The sequence below is a fragment of the Rhinolophus ferrumequinum genome, chromosome 16 (assembly GCF_004115265.2).
Source record: "Rhinolophus ferrumequinum isolate MPI-CBG mRhiFer1 chromosome 16, mRhiFer1_v1.p, whole genome shotgun sequence".
Lineage (NCBI taxonomy): Eukaryota > Metazoa > Chordata > Mammalia > Chiroptera > Rhinolophidae > Rhinolophus > Rhinolophus ferrumequinum.
Genome location: NC_046299.1, coordinates 12,107,408 through 12,128,849, shown reverse-complemented (window position 1 = coordinate 12,128,849; position 21,442 = coordinate 12,107,408). Strand labels below are relative to the sequence as shown.

The following is a 21,442-nucleotide window of genomic DNA, read 5'->3' as shown; positions in this document are numbered from 1 at the left end:
ATGTAGCTGTTACGATTAAATACAATTTAAAAATTAGTTATTCGGCTACACCAACCCCATCTCAAGCGCTCAATAGCCACACATGGTTGGTAGCTACCATACTGGACAGTGTACATAGCGAATATTTCCATTATCACAGAAAGTTCTATTTGACAGCACTGACTCAAACGTGATGGTGCAATTGGATCAGACATAGGGAACTAGCCTGAGCCAGAGTCATAAGAGTGAGTATGGTAATGGAAGACTGACAGGATAAACATCATAAACTGTCCGGAGATTTCACACATGACTGAATGGAAGAATAATGACCCTCGTAGCAGAAAAATTGGAGGTGAAAGAGAATGAGTTAAATTTTGAAGAGGTCAGGTTTGGGCAGGCTTTAGGAGCTTTTAGTCTTACAGCTTAGGGGGCAGTCCAGAGCTGGAGAAAGAGATTCCAAAGTCTGTTATCCAGAGGTGAAAGTTGAAACCCAAAGAATGCATGCAATCTCAGTGGCAGAGAAAAAGGCATGAGCCTAGAACCAGTGGAACATCTGTATTTAGGGAGCAGGTGGGAAAGGGGGTCAGAGAAAGATCATTTGCAGTCTTGATTGTGTCTGTGACCTTGAGGCTTGATATTCAGCAGAGCCATGACACACAGGGCAGGCCTTGCCAGCCCAGACAACCTTCTGCTATGCCTCACACCATACAAACATAATCTGATTTTTAGCTGTTTCCTTACCAGACACACACATGCATGTGTACACACAGCTCTTTACCAAAATACGCGATCTGCTCTGTAGGTAACAACTCTGTCTAGGACAAAGAAGAAAGTCCTTATTGTGGGTATAGAGAAACTTATGAAGTGTTATCAAAAGCTTGATTTTTTGAACTATCAAAAAGCAAAGAGTGCAATATTACTCACTATCAAAAATGAAATTCTGATAAATACTACAACGTGGATGAACTTTGCAAACATTTTGCTGTTATGAAAGCCAGACACAGAAGGACAAATATTGTATGATTCCAGTTAGATGAGGTACCCGGAATAGTCAAACTCACAGAGACAGAAATAGTCATTACTGAGGGGCAGGGAGTAGTGGGGAGTTTGTTTAATGGGTACAGAATTTCAGTTTGGGATGATGAAAAAATTCTGGAGATGGGTGGCGGTGGTGGCTGTACAGCAATGCAATTGACTTAATGCTACTAAACTTAAAAATTATAACTTTTATGTGATGTATATTTTACCACAATTTGTAAAATGTAAATAGAATCTCTGTGGGTGGGGCACTCTGTTGGTTTAGGACTTTCAGGACATATGTGTCCATTCAGGACTAACTGTAGCCCCTGGTCTTGACCCTCAGTCCTCATAAGACTCACTGGTCCTTCATTCCTCTGCCCAGTGGCCATGCACTTGAACCTTGCAGAGCACAGGCACTAAGACAAAAGATGATGAGCACTAGTCTTAGGGTGTGGCTGGACCCTAAAGGCAAGGAAGAGAGTATCAGAAACCAAATGCTTCCCTAATAAAGGGACCGGAAAAACAGTGTTCATCACGTCTTCTCCACTCCCTTCTGCATGGAAAGGATCATGTGTAACAAACCAGATCTATTCTGGAATTTCACAATGGATAGAAGCCTGAGGGTTTGCTGTTAAAGTGTCTTTTAACAACAGCCAGTACATAGGATGAGTCAAGGTGTTATACTAAAAGAAAAAAAAAAAAAAAGGATTGTCCCAGGTTTAACCCCTATGCTGTACTGTATAATGGCTGCCTTTATTTAAGAGAAAGCAGGGTAAACTATGCAATGGTTTAACACACACTTTTCCTGGAGGGAGGAATTGTGAAGGGGAAATAAAGTTGGTGTGAGAGTCACCGGTCTTCACAGCTACGTACCTTTCTGCAAGAATAAAACAACCCACTTCCATCACGAATCCCTCACTCTTTAACCTAGAGTGGCTCCTGCAGACACTAGGGGTGATGCACATTTTGCATAATTATGGTAGTTTCTGTGCCTGCAGCCGTTGTCAAGGCTGGAACATACCTACCTGGTGACTATTTTTGATTTACTGAAAATGAGAGCACCTGTAGAAAGGCTTGCTCTCATACCCATTAGGCTCGAGTCTCCTCAAAGACAAGAACGTTGACAGAAAAGGCCCCAGCACCCAGCTAAACACTGATACTTAATCAGCCCTTTCTCTGGATAATCTGTCTGTTCTGACACCCTTTTTAGTTTCCCTCGTTGTGGCAGCAGGATCCCCGTTGTCTTCTTTTGATTCCATGATGTTGCTTGGCGTTCCCCATTTTCTAAGTTAGTATGCTATTTTACAGGGTGTGCGAGATGGAATGCAAAGTGAGCAAAATGTTTTTTCTACCTTTTCTACTTTATTAAATTCCTCAGTGGCTTTTGTGACAACGGAGGATGCTCGGATCCCACAATACGTGTCCAATTGCCACTTTGAGACTTGCCCGAGGTCCCACTTCTTCAGACAATTCTCATGACCGGGGAAAGCCTAAACAAACTTTTTCTACTAAATTCCTCTTCAAAATAGGGATTTTTCTGGTGTAGAAACAGGAATATAGTAGGTGTTCAGGGGGGCTCCAGCTACAGTTGAGTATCTGGATTCTTTTAGGTACATGAATGGACAAATGCTTTTGCACTTGGATTCCATTATTTAGCAGAGAAGTGCTTCCTGGAAAGCCCAACTACAGTTGATTTTATTACTTGCCTCAGTAAATCTCGCATCTGATGTGAGCCTTTTCAGTAGAGAACTCTATGATCAGATCACAACTTGAGAGCCCAGCGGTTTAGCACATGACTTCAGAGAAAGACCATATGGATCTGAACCCTTGTTCAGGACTCACTTAGCTGTAGTACTTTTGGACAAGTGACTTAACCTCTCATCGTGTCCCTTCCTGATTTGTAAAATTGGTACCTACCTCACTGTTTTGTGAGGGTTCACTGAGCGGCTCTATAAAGTACTTAGAACAATTCCTGACACATACGCAGATGTGAGTATTATCCATGTTATAATTGCTATGAATATCAACATAGCATTTGCATAATCATTTGCTTACAGTCTTGGAGATACTTTAACTAGCCAGTAAGTTGTATGATTAATTGCACATCACTTTTATGCACAGGCAGCTGGTAACAGGCTCTTAGTTTGAATTTCATAAGTATCTATAATGTGTTGCTCTCCAATTACAGGATTCGCTATTGTCAGACTTGCTATTTGCTGATTATTCTTTTTTTTCTCAGTACAATTGCTTATACTTGTGCATATTAATCTTTCTTTTAATAAAAAATTACATAAATTCATAGTATTCTAATGTCTTTGGGAGTTTGATTATGAAAACAACCCAACAAAATATAAATACTAAAGAATATTTAATGTAATCACATACAATTATCTGCAATAGGCTGTTGTCTTTCATGTGGTGAGATTCTAACCTCCATTCCTCACTCATAAATTGGGGTGGACAGTCTGTTTTGCCACCCTTGTTGCGACAATTCTCAAATAAGACAATTCTCATGAATTACATTGACAACTGAGAAGTGTTATACAAAAGTAAGGCTTACTGAAATTCTGATTGAAACTGATCCAACATGGTTTTACAAACATTGCCTTAAAACCAAAGATTTTTATTTCCTTTTGTCATGATTAAATTTGTATATTGCATTTTACAATGCATTAATAATTTCTGGGTACCTTTGCAATATGTGGCAGTCACTGTTTCTTTGGTAAAAATGTATTAAAGAAGGTTGTTAAAAATTAAATTTAGTGGAAGACTTTTGAGCAGATTTAGAGTAATTCTACTAACTGTTAAATGATTTTTGAGTTATTATTTTACCTTAATCTCTTTTCACTTGAAACAGGAGATCAGTGCAGTTAATTATCTAAGTATCCAAGCCTCACACTTCAGAACAGACAAGATGACCCGTATCAACATACCTGGATGGAAATCAGATGGAAAATGGCAGCAAGACATGTGCAATGTATGATGTGGATAAGCTCTTCTTTACACTAGTATGAAAGCTTTATGTTTACCGTGAATGTACTTTGCATGGTATTGACACACGTTCATGAAAATCATCCATGTGGCTGTTCACGTTGTCCCAATGCCTCAGACGAATTATCCATTCCCTATTTATTTTAACTTACTATGAATTGCATAGGTTATAATGGCAGCATATGTTTAAAAATCATTTTTTTGGTAAATTCTCACCTTTCACAAAAGGTTGAATGGTATGATCAATTTCTCATTTGAGGTAAAAAAATTTCTAAGTTCACTCCAAGAAATTAATTTTCCTCTCTTCTACTCCAGATTAATAGACTGCTAGCATAGCAAGCAGTTATTTATAAGTCCATATACAGTGTGATGGAGTCAGACTGTCTGAATTCATATCATGATTCTACTTACTAGCTGGGCAAGTTAATTAACCTACCTGTACCTCAGTTTCCTGATCTGTAAATGAGGATTAAATAAATTAATCGTTGTAAAAGGGTTAAGACAGGACCTAGCGTGTAGTAGGTTCCCAGCTCCTGCTAGTGTTGTTTCTTATTATGGAATCAATTGTTTCGGCACTTTGGTTTTCTTTTAATTCTTAACTTCTTTAATGCTTGTTACTAAATCTTTGTACCAGGTGTTGCTAAAAGTGGAAGATGTGAACTGCATTAATTTGCACTGGATTAACGGCTCACGGGAATACGTCCATGCCGTAAACAATCTCCGCGTTGCCGGGGCGGAGGTGGCTTATTTTCTTCATGTTCTCATGGTAAGAAGAGTTATTTTTTAAAAAATTATATTTAATTGGTTTTATATCATAACACCAAGAATTTGGGGCAGTTTTATGTTCTTTTTATTAGCTAACACAAGTCCTAATCATGTGAAATAATCAGCATTCCTGTATGGTAGCCAGAAAAGGGAAGTGACTTCTTGTGACAATGCCTGTGGGTATATAAAGGGCCACTTGGTGGCAGTGTCCCTTCACAGGCCCCTCACCAAAGACTTTGCCCCCATTTTCCCCTCCCCCAAGGTCGCTACCTTGGTTAGCGTGTAGGACCATCTTGGTTAGTTTTCATCACATTGTAAACCTATCTTTAATGATTATTAACTGTTTCCATCTTGTGGACACTATGTGTTTAAAATGTGAAGTGTATTTTCTTACAGAAATTGTGTTCTGTGGCGGTAAGTTACGTCTATAGGCCAGTCCAGGCACAACTCTTTAACCTACACATTTCTAAAAGAATAAAATAGACTTTGCTATTTATAAGGCTATACCCTGAGACATTTATAAATCTCCAAGTGCTCCACCATTGTAGAAAGTAATTTCCCACCATAAAATGCAGTGAAGTAAAACTAAAGATTTATGATCCTTTCAGATTCTTCAGGAGGGTTCACTCATTCATTCGACAAATATTTTACTGTGCACTTGCTGTGAGCTGGGCACTCTTCTAGGCAGTGAGGGGACATGGTGACCCAGACCGTGTGTCTGCTCTGACCAAGTGTAGGGACAGTGCTGTGAAGAAATCCAAGGCAATGTGATGGAGAGTAAGTGACAGCTGACTTAGATGGGTGGACAGGGAAGGTGATGTTGGAACTCCAAGCACAGTTAGGAAACAGCCTGGAGGAGAATCAGGGAGCCCACGACTCATCGCCGCCCCCCACACACACATTACTCCTGGACACACTTGTCTATCTGCCCTTCCTCCTCTTTCAGGAGAGACTGGGGTACAAGGAGGCACTTAGACTGGGTCTTTGTTCACAGAGAATGAAATTGGTTTCATCTCTTCTTTGGGGGAAACCAGTCATAAGCTTTTGTGAATTTCTTCGTTGACCCTGGAGCCTGAGCTGTGGGCTCCTCTAGGTCCCGTGTCATCTCAGATGTTTGCTCGAGTTCCCTTAAACTGAAGGAGACAGACACAGGCAAGGTGGGTAGAAGTATGGGTGTGAGCCGCCTGTGACCGTGTTGGGGACGTGCCACAAGAGCTGGGTCTCAGGAAGGATGGGCATGAGCTGGAAGCCACAGACGCCGTCCCTGGGCTGCTCTCCTGCTCCCGGCGACTGTGCAGCCCCTCAGCACAGGGAGAGGGGCCCTGACAGAAGGAATTCCTCCAGGCCTGACTGACGCTCTCTCCTTCAGCCACATAAGGGTATAGGTGGAAGTAGAGGTCATTTTTGTCACTTTATCAGTCCCGGTCCTGTATGTGAGAGGGAGAGACATGTCAACTCCTTTTTTATGTTAAGTGTACGTAAGCCATTCTACGTGTTCTTTTAAAAATACTTGTTCTGTTTTCCTTTAAAAAAAAAAAATCCCATCAGAAAAAATCTGGATATTCCCCTTCTAAAGTGCACTTGATTGGCCACAGCCTGGGAGCTCATCTGGCTGGGGAAGCTGGGTCAAGGACACCAGGCCTTGGAAGAATAACTGGTAAGCCTGCCGTGGAGTGGGGCTTTGAATTTGTTTGCAGAGTTGTTTACACATGAAATCAAGTATCTGAACACCCAATGAAGTACCAGAAGCAAACGTAACATACAAGGAACTGTGATTCACCTAAACTAAAACTAAAACAAGTGCTTTCAAAGCATGAGGCTGTAGATCCAAGTTCAAGGGTGTTCACCGCAGCGTTATCTGTGATGGCAAAGTGATGGAAACTGTGTGACTGGCCACCTGTCGAGGGTGGTTGGATGAGTTATGACCTGAAGCCACGCTTTGCAATTCCATACCCGCTAACACAGAGAATGAGTTAGAGCCCCACCAATGGTCCTGGAAGGTGTCCCTGCCACGTCTGGGTCGCAGCTCACCCCATACACACTGGCAGTATGGATCCGGCTTGTTTAAGGCCTGTGCCCATGCCATTCCAGTTGCAAAAAATGTTAACATCACTCCTGGATATACTGTTAAGTCTAAATATAAGTTTCAGAGTTCAAGTATATACTGTGAATTAGGTTTTTGAGGATGATAATCAATCATTTCCCTTCCCTCCACTCTGACTTCCAAACCAATGGAGTCAGATGGATGAAGATCAAACTATCTGATCCTTTATCGACAAACTGGGCTGGCCTCTCCCTCCGCTGCATGTCCCTCGGACAGTCAGTCAACAGGTCTCATGTCTCCTTCATCCACCTCGTGCCTCTCCAGGCCCTGGCCCCTCTCCTTCTCTTGCCAGGATCTTGGCCATCGGGCTGGTACCCCAGCCCAGTCTCCCACAAGTACTGCCAGTGTCATCATCTTTCTAAACACAGCCAGGTCCCTCCACTGCTTGAAACTTTCCATTGCCTGAAGCTTTTTAGCTTATCATATACACATGTCACGTTTCATCGTGTGTTTTCAGATTTCTGGGCCTTTGCACATGCTGTTGCCCCTCGCCCTAAACATCCAACTTAACCCCTTCACGATGCGTCCCAAATGTGTCTTCCTCAGGTGTTCATTCTCTGTGCTTCCCGTTCCCTTTGAAGCATGCTTCTATTATATTTGAAAATGCAACTATTGTATCACGTGGTCTTGTAATTATCCATGCAGCTGTTATTTTCAATAGACTCTGAACCACTTAGAAAGCCTACCTTACCCCACCCCCACTCCAGGCCCTCACATAGTGGGTGCACATTTTGTTTGTTAAAATACGAAGCTGCAGTTCTGTGTATACACACACATATTAATACACACATACATGCTTTAAATTAAAATTGTAATTAAAATTTTTTTTTCCTAAAAATAGTTAAGATTTCCAAATTGGGTTTAAAGTATCTTATCTCTGCAATCTCTTGGGCATTCCTGCTAAACAGGCAGTCCTGGCATTCCTGCTAAAATTTTCCAGGCATTCCTGCTAAAATTTTCCATTCTCCCAGCCCTCTGATCCCAATTCCAACCCCAGCCACCACCATCATTCTTATTTAGAATAATAAAATTGTACTTTTATTCTGAAGTCACGGGGTGGCAAAAAAAAGTACTTTGCTAAGTTTTCAAGTCCTAGGGAAAGAAGAACATACAACTCATGAAGAGGGACCCTCATGGGGCCAACACAGCCTGTGGACATTTAAGCCCTAAATTAAAGGGAACAACATTGCCACACATGTATTAAGAATTCACACCAGGTTACAATAAATTCATGAAGATTTGTTTTTCTTAATTCTTATTTCAAAAACCAGATGCTTAATAATTCCACTTTTTCCTGCCAACTGAATTATCCTGTTGAGTAAATAGAAAACAATACATTTTGAAAGGCTCTCTGAATGTCCGAAGAATTTATATAATTTGGATGTTGCAATCTATTTTCCTTCTAAGGGGTTAGTTTTTTTAAAAAAAAAATATGTTTCTTGAGTAACAAAAGAACTGAGACCTCAAGAAAGATTGTAGCTTTATAATAAAACTAGTGTAAAACAAAATCAATTTGGTGGATTTTAAGGCATAAGTTTGTGTGTCTATGGTACTTAACTGTAACTCGCTGGGAGTTGTCATAAATGGCTATAGCATGCGGCTGCTCAGCCGAATCAAGCTTTGTTTTATTTTGATCTATAAACAGTTTCAAAGTTTTTCCTATTTGAGAAGAGATTGCTCCCTCTTTGCTGACACATACACACATGCACCCAAATTCATACACACTAATAAACTCAGATCCCCAGTGGTCAAGCTCTAGCTCTGGGCACATAGTAAGTACTTCAGAAATAATTGCTGAATGTGTCAATGAGTGGATATGTGAATGATCGGAACATTTTAGAGACCTCTGGATAGCTCACCTTTATTTTAATGGACATTTGAACAGGAGGCAATGGACTGAGAGTCGACACCGGGGATCTAAGTCCATTTTGCCGCCAACATTTGATGACTTTGTCAAGTCCCTTCACTTCGCAGGGCTTCAGGCTTTTGATTTGTAAAATAATGAAGCGGCACTAAGTGAGCTTTAGCTGACAGCTAAGATTCTGTCATTTTAACTGTGCTGCTTTGTAGATTCATTTTTACATGCTGAAGAGCTCTTGTGTTTTATTTCTATTAATTTTTTTGCATGCAGATACTGCTTTCGAGATCATCTCAATCTATAATCTTAATTGTTTATATGCTATTCCATACACAAACCCTAGGATAGCCACTTACATTTTTCTGACTTTGTTAGCTGTTTGGCATTGTCTATACTCCGCCTTACTTATGTGTAGGAATCTGACATTGCAGTATACGCAGACCCAGCGCTTATATACTCAGTTTATGTATCTGTACTTTGTCCTGGGTGGTGTGTGACCTGTATACATCACAGAGAAAAGAACACCTTGCCTTCAGCACCTATCCTCCCAAAAACCACAAAACTATCAATGTGCTCTTAAACAGAACATGCCTTGGTTTACTAGACCGTATCCTTCTTCCTAGGGCTGGACCCAGCCGGGCCGTATTTCCACAACACTCCGAATGAAGTCAGACTGGACCCCTCGGACGCTGACTTTGTCGATGTTATTCATACAAATGGAGTTCGCTTCCTTTTTGAGTTTGGTACGTTTCTAACACAAAAAGAAACTACAGTGAAGCAAAGAGGAGGATTTTTAGAAGCATTCATCCAGCGCTTATCTCTTTCAGGTGCCGGAACTATTAACGCTTGTGGTCACCTTGACTTTTACCCAAATGGAGGGAAACACATGCCAGGATGTGAAGACTTAATTACACCTTTATTGAAATTTGATTTCAACGCTTATAAGGAAGGTAAATACTTTCTAACGTGTGAAGGCTGCTATTATCCATTCACTCATCTCAGCTCTCTCCTCGGACGGGGTCCAAGTCCTTCTTTATATAATATAATACAAAAATATATGTTAGCCTAAAACACAGTTGATGTACGAAGCTCCCACCAGTTGTGAGATCCGCAAGGTCAGGTTTATGTTTTAGTTACCTGTGTATCCGCAAAGCCTAACAGAATGTTTAGCACGCTGTTGTCACTCAATATAACCGAGGAAGGTGGCTTCATTCTTTTAACATATATGTGTTGAGTGCTTACTATGTGCCAGGCACTATTCTAGGAACAGCAGATATAGGAATGAATACAAAAGACAAAAAAAATATCTTCCTGATGAAGCTAATATTCTAATTTGCTAGAAAAACAAGAATAGAATACGTGCTAAGGAGACAAAAATAAAGCATGGAATGAGAATATGATGTGTGGATGACAGGAAGGATGAGGTGAAGAATAGACAATAGGAGATTTCTGACAGGGTGGCCAGGGAGTCCTTACTGAACAGATTACCTAAAGGAATTAGCCATAGGGATACCTGGGGAAAGGCATTCCAGACTGAGGGGTAGAGGTAGCAAGTGCAAAGGCAGTGAGGAGCCTATTGTGGTCGGAGCGAAGTGAAAGAGAGGAGAGAGTAGGGCATGAGGTTAGAGAAGGGATGGGGCAGAAGGAGATTATACAGAGCCTTCTGGACGGTAGTCAAAGCTCCAGCTTTCACTCAAGTGAGATGGGAGCTGTGGGAGGATTTTGAGCAAAAGAGAGACAGGATTTGATTTACTTTTTAACAGAATCACTCTGGATCACAAATTAAACAAATAGTATTTAACCTTTTTAGTGGTTTTCAATAGTAATCATTTCTATAGAGCATTTAGTTACAAGGCACCAAAAAATTTTATTGGAGAATTCTGTTCCTTCCCATCTCTATATATTATCATCATGTAAATAATAAAATATATCATGCATAATGTATAATATGTGATAATATAATGTATGGTGATATGATAAATGTCTGGATGATTCTAAATGTCTCACCACCTAATCCCATGTGGTCAGAATATGTAGATGATGTAATTATTTGATCTTCTATCGGCTGTAAAAATACGTAGAAGGTGACACTGAGAGGAGCTCAAATTGTTTCTTCTTCACTAGAAATAAATTACAAAATTTGAATATCTGTTCTAAATGCATAAATATAATTAAAAGTATCTGTTTGCAATGACTACTTTAGAAAAATAATCTGGTGAACCTACACTCAAGATGAGAATTAAAGCCAATCCCACCTAGTATAGATAAGCAGCATTCATACAAAAACAGGCCTATGTAAAACTTATTTATCTTATTATTTTCCACATTATGATTTAAAGTCCTTCCTATTAGGATAAAATATAAATCATAAGATACCTTTCTATAACTATATTCAGTGTTATACACAGAGCATTTGAAATTCTGTGAAGAATTAATTCAAGTAAAACATGCATTTGTCATAGCTATCATTTGAGACTATTTCCTACAACTTTATTGAATTAAAAACACTTTTATCAAACATGTTAAGTCTTCAGATGAGTTTTAAGACTTCAAGATATTCTATCTTACATTATATTTATTATTAAGAAACCATTACTTTTAAAATTCACAGTTCCCTATATTCTAATGAACCATCTTGTCTAAATCACAATTACTTATGATAGAAATCTGTATATAAAAAGACCTGATACAAGAGAAGTCCTCATTTAAAAAAAGAAAGGATGATGCTAATTATTGATCTCTGCTGACTATGTTGCGTTTATAAAAGTATGCTATCTTATAACAAACCATAGTGCTTAAAAGAACAAAGATTTATGCCCAAGCTTCTGAGGCTCAAGATTCAGGCAGAGTTCTGCCAAGATTCTGCTTTCTGACGTGTTGGCTGGGGTAACTCACGGGATCACATCCAGCTGGAGACTGAGCTGGGCCTAGCTGAGTGGGAAGTTCCAAGATGGCTTCCACGTCTGGGGTCTTGGTACCTGTTCTCCTTGATAAGTGGTCTGTTCCCGGTCAGGGCCTCTCTCCCCAGCCAGTTAACCTGGATGTCTTAACATGGTAGCTGGGTTCCAAGAGAGCAAGTGTGGACCCGGGAAGGTCCTTTAAGACCAAGACCCCAGAACTGGCACAGTGTCAGTTCCTCCACATTCTGTTGGTCTAAGCAAGTGACAAGACTAGCCTGTAACCCAGGAGGGTGGAAAAATAGGCCCCATCTCTTGCAGGGAGAAATGCTAATATGATATTACAAAGGGGTGAGTACTTAGAAAGGTGTTATTCACTGGAGGTCATTATTATAGAGTAGTGATTTATCACATATACTAAAACCAAAATCTAGTTTCTCAAAGATCAACCAAGCTGTGTACATCATTGGGATAATAGTTTATGCCACCCAGTAAAAATGTCATTATGTAAAGTAAAGAGCATAAATGACTAGGGTGCTATAACCAGAATGCACAAAGGTGTTCAGATCTCTCGTATTTATTATTGCAGTAATCCTAAATATTGGTGCCTGACAATGACAAAACAAATTTGTCTTTAGCATTCTTTAATAACACCTCCCATCGGTCACACCTTGGAGTTCAGCTAAAGGTGTGCACTGGTTAATATTGCTGGCTGTATTGTGATTAAATAGAAAGGAATTTGGTCCTTCCCGCAGAAACAGGGAGACAGAGAATTCATTGGTCTAAGGTGGAGATGCTGCCTGCACAGGGATACCTAAAGCTCCAAGTGCTTATGTCAGAGATCTGGGAAGCTTGGGGAACATTAGTGTCAGAGCACAGAGTCATCTACATTGGCATTTGTTTGTTTTCCCTGCTTGAATATCCTTTTACATTCACAAAGACTTCTTTGGTACAAAGAATATAATATGTAACATTGATGTATTGTGCAATATCCAAGCCTACACACAAGGTCTATCTATCTAGACCCCAGTCAAGAACCTATCATTTAAGGTTATTTTTTCTAAGAAGTGATTCATACTCTCAGTTATCAGTTAATCAGTTCATTGCTATCAGTTAATTGGAAAATTTTTTCACAGAAGTGGCTTCCTTCTTTGATTGCAACCATGCCCGAAGTCATCGCTTTTATATGGAAAGCATTCTCAATCCTGATGCATTTATTGCTTATCCTTGTAGATCCTACGCCTCTTTTAAAGCAGTAAGTAAAGCATTTTGCAGGGGAATTTAATTAACAAGTCATTTTTTGAAGCATAATCAGCCAACTGAAAATTAGGGCTTTGAGTTTGTGGTGAAAAAATATCCATCTGCCATTTTTGAAAATGGTAGATGCTTTCTGTGCCGTTTGCCGAACAGTAGCTGAGGTTGCTGAAGGGCTTAAATAACTAAACCAACTCTTTGTATTCTGGTTGTTTCAGCTCTTCTGAAGATTATATCCAATTTTGCTTTTTTTGGCCATTTGTTATGCAGTAATTAGGTGCTACTATGTAACAGGAATAAGTCCAGGGCTCAAATTTTTCTGTGTATATATTTTAAATGTCATCTTCAAAGATGCCCCAGGAAAGCTGAACCAATCAATAGCTACAAGCAAGCATGTTACTCTTCACTTGGAACATTAAAATTATTTTATTAAAATTTAATTATTTATACAGAGCAGAACTAAGGCATAGATAGCTCACAGGAGTTTCACCCAGATCAATATGTGACAAAACACCAAATCTGATTTTACTTGAGTCATAAAGCACACGGTGCCAGATCTGAACTAAACATATTTTTCATTTGGTTATCACTGTGAAAAGGAGAAAGAAAATCTATTTTGTAGTGGGAAGTGGAAAGATTTTCCTTCTTATGTGTAGAGACCACTGTTTTCCCAGGGTAGAAAGACATGCAGGGGTTCCAGCTGAAGTTTAATTGAGTAATGAAACCTTGTAACTAAGTGCAGTGTTGGGGCAGGAATGTGCTTTCCCTCCTGTTACAGGGCAGGTGAGTGGATGCCCTCAGGTCGTCTTCGCAGTTTCCTGAGCCAGTTGTCCTTACTCATAATGTGCCCTGGGGACTTCCATTCTCAGAAAGCTTGACAGCCACACTCTGGCCTTTCCCCCTGTGACCTCCTTCTCCTCCACCAACCCCTTCTACCAGCCCGGATGCTGCTCAGAGCGGCTAAAGGGTCCTGCTGTTGACCAAACAGGTAGAAGCAGCCCTTCAGAGTCATGGTACATTCACAATACTGACAGCGTTCAATCGGCCAGGTTGGAGGACCGACCTTAGACTTCTGTAAAAGTTATGGCTACAAACTTAAAGAACATCGAATCACTCTCCTTAATGTGTTTTATTGTACTTAACCCAGTCATGCAAATATAATTTAAAAATAAAATAAAATAAGGAGGGTTCCTAGCATGAGGCTGACCAGGTTCACATTCTTGTGCCATCCCTTACGAGATGTGCAATGTTTTCACATCTGTAAAATAGGCAGATTGAAAGCGTTATCGTAGGAAGGGACTTCTTGAGGGTTTATTGAGTTAATTGTACCTAAAGTGCTTAGAATAGAGCCTAGCACATGGCAAGCACTCAGTAAACATGAACTGTTATTACTTTCCTTCATTAAAAATGGAGTTTTAAATGTGGTGTTTTACTATAGTCCTAGCCCAAGTGTCCATGGTTTATAAATCTAAAAGTTCAAAATCTAAAATAGCAACTACTCAAACACTGCTACCCAGATTTTTTTTAAAGTTAACGTCTCGTTAGTTTTGCTTTAGATTTTAAAACATACAGATAAAATTAAATAACTGAATTATTTTATATTCCCTCACTACCTCCCCTAAGGCAGTTTGAAGTGAAACAGATATATATTGAATAAATAGCATCATACTGTACATATCTTTCTGGATTTGCTTTTTTCGTTAAATTTTATAAATTTGAAATCTACATTGATGTGTGTAGATCTACATATTTATTTTGTAGGAATCAGTCACAATTTATTTATTCATTCCCCCACTAAGGTGCCTTTTGGTTGTTTCCAGTTTTTGTTATTGAAAGCAATTCAGCAGTAAACACCTCTGCATGTTCCTTAGGGACTTGGGTGGAAGTTTCTTTGCGGCATATAATAGACGTGCAATTGGCACAGCATATGTGCATTTCCATGCATTGCCAAATTGCCGTCTGCAGTGTCTGTCAATTTATATTCTCATCAGAAGCAAATGAGAATCCCCCACTCTATGTCTTCACCAGTACTTGAGTTTGCCAAGTGTTTTAATTTTTGCTAATCTGCTGAGTATGAAATTGCTTATTGTTTTAATTAGCACATTCCTGACAACTAGTAAGATTGAGCCTCTTTTTGCGTAGTTTTTGACTATTTGAGTTTCCTCGTCTGTGAATTGTCTATTCATATTGTTTACCCATTTTCTAACAGGCCATTCTTCTTTTTCCCCCAACTTGTTTTTGTCTTATGTTGTTTTTGAAAACAGGCAGGGTGGCCTGTTAAGCAATGTAGTTATTTTTTAATGCATATACTTTGTTTAAGTACCAAAGATTTTATTATAGTTTAATAATATAAGTTTATTGAAGAGCAACATTTCTAATTACATTTCTGATTACCTCGTATTTTTCTGTCACCAGGGAAAATGCTCCCATTGTCCCAAAGAAGGTTGCCCAACGATGGGTCATTTTGCTGATAGATTTCACCTCAAAAATCGGAAGTCTAATAGATCATATTATTTTTTAAACACTGGGGCTCTTTCCCCATTTTCCCGTAAGTATTATAGCTAAGTTTTATTGTAATGCTTTAAGGTACTTACTGTTTTTTAATTCAACAGTTTTTACTGAGGAGCTACTAAATAAGTGGGCATTGGACCAAACTGTGAAGATGCAGTGAGTTAGGCTGATGGAGAAGACAGAAAAAAAAGAAAACAAAATCTCGGTTTCAATAAACCTGGTGTGAGGAGACAAAGGAGGGACTTCCCCAAGCAGGTCAGGGAAGTATTCTGAGGGAAAGTGACTTCTAAGATGACCCCTGAAAGATCGGTAAGGGGGAGAAGGAAATGAGGAGTATTGTGGGCAGAAGGAACTGCATAGGTAAATGCCTGGAGATAAGAAAGCCAAAGCTGAAAGAAGATGCCCCTGCTGGCATTCTATATAGACCGGGAGGAGAGGAATGTGAGATGAGGCATGAAAAGCACATTGGGTCAAATATAAAATTGTATACCCTATGGGGAGTTTGGGTTTTGCCTTTGGCCTAGTGGAAAGCCACTAAAGGGCATTAGGACTATCAGGGTTTTTTTGTTTTGTTGTGTTGTGTTTTGTTTTTTTTTTAGAAAAACCACTCTAGTTGCTGCATGGATTAGAAGGGCACAAATGCAGGCAGAGCGACCTGTTAGAACAGGTGTTGTCTCACCACTATGGGATGGATGTGTTAGCTTCATTGTGGTAATCATTTTGCAATACATGTAGATCAAATCATCACCTTAAACTTACACAATGTTATATTTAAATTATGTCTCAGTAAAGCTAGGAGGGGAAAAAACTAGCAGGTGTTGCAAAAATCCAGGCAGAAGGGTAGAGAGAAGTGGGGAGAATACAGCGATGGTTGGAAGGTAGCAGCAAAAAGGAACTTGGTGAATGGGGGATACAGGAAATGGAGAAGTCAGGGGTGATTCTGGCTGGGTAGATGATGTGCCATTAGCTAAACTTAGTAACACAGGGAGAGAGGCTGGTTTGGAGGAAGTTGATGGGCTCAGTTTCTAACACATCAGGTTTGAAATGCCTTTAAGTCTTGCCCACTGGGCAGTTAGAGATATAGGCGTCATCCTCGGAACATGGCTGAGGTCTACAGATAAAGATTTGAGAGTCACCTGCATTTAGACAGTAATCATAACTGTGAAATCCAATGATATAATTACCCAAGAAGAGTGTGTCAAATTGAGAAGAAAGAGAGCAGAAGAAAGAGACAAAGGAGACTGAGGAATGGACAAAGAGGGAGAAAGAAAATCAGTGTCGGGGTAGTAGTTAAAAGAGCCAAGAAAAGAAAGAGGATAAGGAAGGGAGGATGCATTTGCTGCACCAAATATGCTAAAAGGTCAAAGCAGAGGGGGGCCCAGGGGCTCACGGGATGAAGCACCCATTTCGCGAGCTTTGGGGGACAGGTGTCCGTGGAGAAGTGACAGTGGGAGTCTTGTTTCAGTAGAATGGGTTGAGGAGGGAAAGTGAACTCTTTGGCAATGATTACTTCACTGAAAATTCTCTCTAGAAGAGAGAATATCCCCTTGCAGATGCTTTTCAAAAAATTTTATGAAGAATTGCACTTTTTCAGTGTGTTATTAATAAGCATACAACAATTTCAAAATTCAGAATGAAAAACCTGTTAATTACTTTTTTTTAAGGCTACAATTGACCATTTGCAAGGGCATTATCCTATTGGCAGGTTTGTGCTGGCCCAGACCTGTACTGGCTGGGCGTTCCTAGCACACCTCCCTGCAGGAAAGGAAGTGACTATTCACTTCACCTCTGAAGTAATTATATAAGCACAGACTTTCTTGCCCAATAAGTTTTCTAGATTTTTTCTGAATTAGTTGTCAAACTATGGCAAATAAAAACCTGGTCTTGGAAAGTAATATATGCCACAGGATACAAAGGAAATGGACAAAGACATGCAACTTTGGTTTTAATAAGTCATAACAGTGCCTGGAAAATTGAAGAATCTTCTTTTTTAAATATCATTAAATTATTTATGTGTGGAAAATTGAAATGTGGACATTTATATGTATTTTTAAATGTAATTTCTCACCAAATTCACTCAAGCTGTCTAAAGTTGTATTTTTTCATGAACACGAACAGCCTTATCCACTTTAACCCTGAAAGATGTATTTACATTAAAGTGCCAGAACTGTTGTGCTTTTCACGTATTTTTAACCCTTCTTACTCTCTCTCTCTCTGTCTCTCTCTTTCCAGGTTGGAGACACAAATTGTCTGTCAAACTCGATGGAAACAATGTCACTCAAGGGAGCATATTTCTCCGTGTAGGTGGAATGACCAGAAACACAGGAGAGTTGAAAATGGCCAGGTAGGCAAGACAGGAACCAACAGGTGACAGCACTGGGTGCTTGGGTAGCCTGGCTCGGTCATCTGTTCCTATAATGCCACAGACTCTCAGGCTATACTTGACTTTTCTTTTTACTTCATGTTTTCCAGATATAAAATAGGAATCATAATACATAGTTTCTTCATGGTTCAAGCTACAAAGAGAAAAATGTTAGGAAATGATAATGTGAAAATACAGATCTAGATAGTGAAACAAGTGGAAAAAAGTTGACAGGAGAGTAAATAAGATATATATTTAGCTAGTCATCCAGTCCATTTAATATTATACAAACTTGAGCATATATTTTTATTTGTATAGGTTTCAAATTACTTATGAAATAAAACATTTATATCAACTGCCAAATTTCTCATAAGCTGCCTCAGTGGTACCCACATATGGGACATGTGTTGGAACAGTCAAAGGTAGAAATAATTCAACAGAGACATCACTGCGTATTCGGGGCAAAGTCCCCTTTTATGTTGTTTTCCTTAATCTTTTCTTTGATCAGGCTTAGCACTTTTGTATTACCTATTTCACTTTTATAGTTTAGTTCTGTAATTCATTTCAGAATTTACATTATGCACACCAATTAGATGTTGCCCCTTTGCAAACTGATGAATGGATGAAATGTTTTGCTTCTGTGGTTTTCACTTCAAGTACTGGGCAGAGTCGTGAAAAGCAGAGATTTTGTAGTTATTTTGTCAGTGGGAGGATGCATCAGGTTAATCACTCTGGTAGAGTTTATGCACATCACCTTGCTTTGGCACCACTCCCTTTAAGAGGGGTTTCAGGCAGCAATCGTCTGGACCCGAGTTAACACACACAGCCCAGCCCACCTTTCTAGCCATGTCTCCACCATGAGGTTTCGTTCGTCTTCAGCTCATCCAGGTTACTCTGATTGAACCGCCGAGCACTGAATAGATCCCTCCCTTCCCTCTCTTCTCATCTTCAGCTATGCTGTTCCTTTGTTCCAAATACTCGTCCCTGTCTTAGCCTATCTCAGCCCACCCGATCTTCATGTCTCTGAGAGCCCTTCAGCATGATCGTGTGCTTGCAGCTCTGAGGACCTCAGCCCAAGGCTGTGCTGTTTGTGCCCTGCACAGAGGCCCCTGGCCTGGGCAGGTGGACATGAATATACAGTTCCTGCCTTCTTGAGATCTGTGAGAATGTTTTGCCACTTCTGTACTTGCAATGTCTAAAGAAGCTGAGCAACGTTGTTACATAGTGACCCAATCCCATTTTAAGAAGAGTTAAGCATTTCTGGTTCACGGTAAAATGTCTCATCTTAAAATGAAGCCACCTACGTAATTTGTACGTTAGTCTGTTCCTATTCTTCAGTCTAGCTTTAGAGTCTTGCTTCACCGTAGATTATATTTTAGTTATTTGAGCTTCTAATGACACTGTTGTGAAGGGCTGCACTTGTTTGCATGGAGTAAAGGCAGTTCAGAGAGATTGCCCTTGAGAACTGGGAGGAAAATTTGCCTTCTGGTAATTAAATCAATTAATTCTACGTGTAATGGAGTAAGACAGGCTCGAGCAATAGCAACATTTATTCATTCAACAAACATTTCAATGCCCACCGTATGCCAGGAATTGTTCTAATTGCTGGGGATAGCGACACAGGTCCTACTCTTGTGGAGCTATCTTCCAATTAGAGGAGACAGACAATAAATTAACCAAGGAATAAAGAAGTAGCAGGGGTAAGGAAACCTCATCTGGTCTAATTTTGGTTTGAATAAATTTGCCTATGCCTCAAGACAATCCACTTCTCCCTGCTCGAGTGCCATGCTCACCAAAACATCGTTTGATCACTAGTTTGGTTACCCAATTCTTTTTATACAGATAAAGAAGGTACCAGGGAAAAACTAGGAGAGCATTCTGGTCAATACAAGGGAAGCATTTTTCCATTACGAACTGATCAACAGGCTTCTAGTTTATAGATCAGTTTGGAATGAATTGACAATTGGATCATTTCCTGGTATCAATGAAATCTGGTTTCTGATACTACAAAGCCTGGACCAGATCTTTTATTACAGAGAACTCATCAAGATAATGCCTGTCGAGGCATCCCCTAGAAATCAACTCGTCAAGCTTCCCATTCACCTCACCCTTCTTTCAAGCTTCAGAACCATGCAATTCTGAGATGCTGACCAATAGAAAGAATAAAAAGAATAAATCTCCTTACAAGCACCTGCCAGCAAATGCAACTTTCCCTTCCCGGGTACACACACAGACGCTGTCTTTCGCTTTAGCATGTGAATACCCAGTACCAGATTATAAGTCTTATTTTTCTGTTCATAGTGGAACACTGAAGCCAGGCATGACATATACAAAACTAATTGATACAGATGTTAATGTTGGAAACATTACAAGTATTGAGTTCGTTTGGAAGGAACATTCATTTGGACGTTCTCAGAATAAGCTGGGAGCAGCAATGGTGATAGATATATCTGGAAAATATGGCTATGAGTAAGTACTACTTTGTCCTTTGCATTTTCATCGTTTGAATTTTATAAATGGTATTTAAAATGCACATATCATTTAACATTTGCAACTAGTATAATAATGTGTACATCTTGAAATTTTGCAATTAAAGAAAACGAAAATTATTTAGGAAATCAACACTGTATTTGCAAAAGTGTTTACAAAATAATACTTGTCATGAAATTAGAAGATTTACCGATGTCTTTTTTCCCCTCGAATCATATTAATGTCCTATGTCCCCCTTTAAATTTTTCAGATCTGCCTTCTGTAGCCAGGATATTAGGGGACCTAACATTGCCCAGATCCTGAAACCGTGTTAATCGCAGATACAGTCTTGATGGATTTTTTTTAATAGGAGCAATGAAAAAACAATCTCCTTCCAGTTGGTAATCAGACCAAACTTGGCCTTTGTACGTAAGATGGAAATGTACAGTTGTTGTTTTTCTAAGTAGAATTTTTTTCTCATTGACAAATTTTTATATGTGCCTTAAAAATAAACTGAATCCTAGGACAGAGTATAGTACTATGATCTATAGGAATCTGGAAATCAGACAAAAAATAGAGCTGTGCTAGAATTTCCCTGAATAAGAGGAGATGATGGAGCAGTATGATGATGCAAACTCACTGGGCAAAAGTAAGACTCTGGTTGAGTGAAGTATGTTTTGAGTATTTCCAGGTAGAATAATCATTGTTCTAAAATGGTTTAAAGAACACTTGTTATGTTGTTAAACCTTACTAAGACAAATTATGGCTATAGTTCATGATATATAAATTATAACCCTGTGGGTTGATACATCTATCTATTAGTAATTAAAACTAGTGAGAGTACGTTAGTATTTCCAAGGTTTTCTTTGGTCTTCAGGGTGTGTGAGCGATCAGAGAGATTTTGGAGCTTATCCAGGGTATGTGCATCAGTTACCCATCGGCCCTGAGGATCATCAGCCCCTTCTTCTAGAAGCCCCCCTGCCACAGAAGTACTCACCTCCCCGTTACAGATTTGCATGGAGCCTGAAGGTAGCGTCTCATTTGTAAAACACTTGACTAAAACTTTGTGTTTGCAAATTACAATACTGTAATATTTAAATGTGTCAATTGTGCTTTTTCTTTTATTTTCCTTCAAGTTGTTCTAATTCAGTTGTTACCCAGTGAAAATGAAAGATGTATGTTTCTATTGCTTTGCTTTCCATCCCTGGGCTCAGTGTTTTAGCCCGTAGCAC

The 21,442-nt window shown here is 39.5% G+C and overlaps 1 protein-coding gene across 1 annotated transcript in view; it reads left to right on the top strand.

Annotated features, from left to right (window-relative positions):
• Window positions 1-20,545, top strand: part of PNLIPRP3 (pancreatic lipase related protein 3) — a 29,916-nt gene extending 9,371 nt beyond the window's left edge. Inside the window, exons 3-12 of the mRNA XM_033131021.1 lie at window positions 3,857-3,976; window positions 4,625-4,756; window positions 6,304-6,412; window positions 9,341-9,460; window positions 9,545-9,667; window positions 12,751-12,869; window positions 15,284-15,416; window positions 17,612-17,723; window positions 20,043-20,210; window positions 20,482-20,545. Of these exons, the coding sequence (XP_032986912.1) occupies window positions 3,857-3,976; window positions 4,625-4,756; window positions 6,304-6,412; window positions 9,341-9,460; window positions 9,545-9,667; window positions 12,751-12,869; window positions 15,284-15,416; window positions 17,612-17,723; window positions 20,043-20,210; window positions 20,482-20,545 (1,200 nt within the window). The remainder of the gene's footprint in view (window positions 1-3,856; window positions 3,977-4,624; window positions 4,757-6,303; window positions 6,413-9,340; window positions 9,461-9,544; window positions 9,668-12,750; window positions 12,870-15,283; window positions 15,417-17,611; window positions 17,724-20,042; window positions 20,211-20,481) is intronic.
• The last annotated feature ends 897 nt before the right edge of the window (window positions 20,546-21,442 follow it).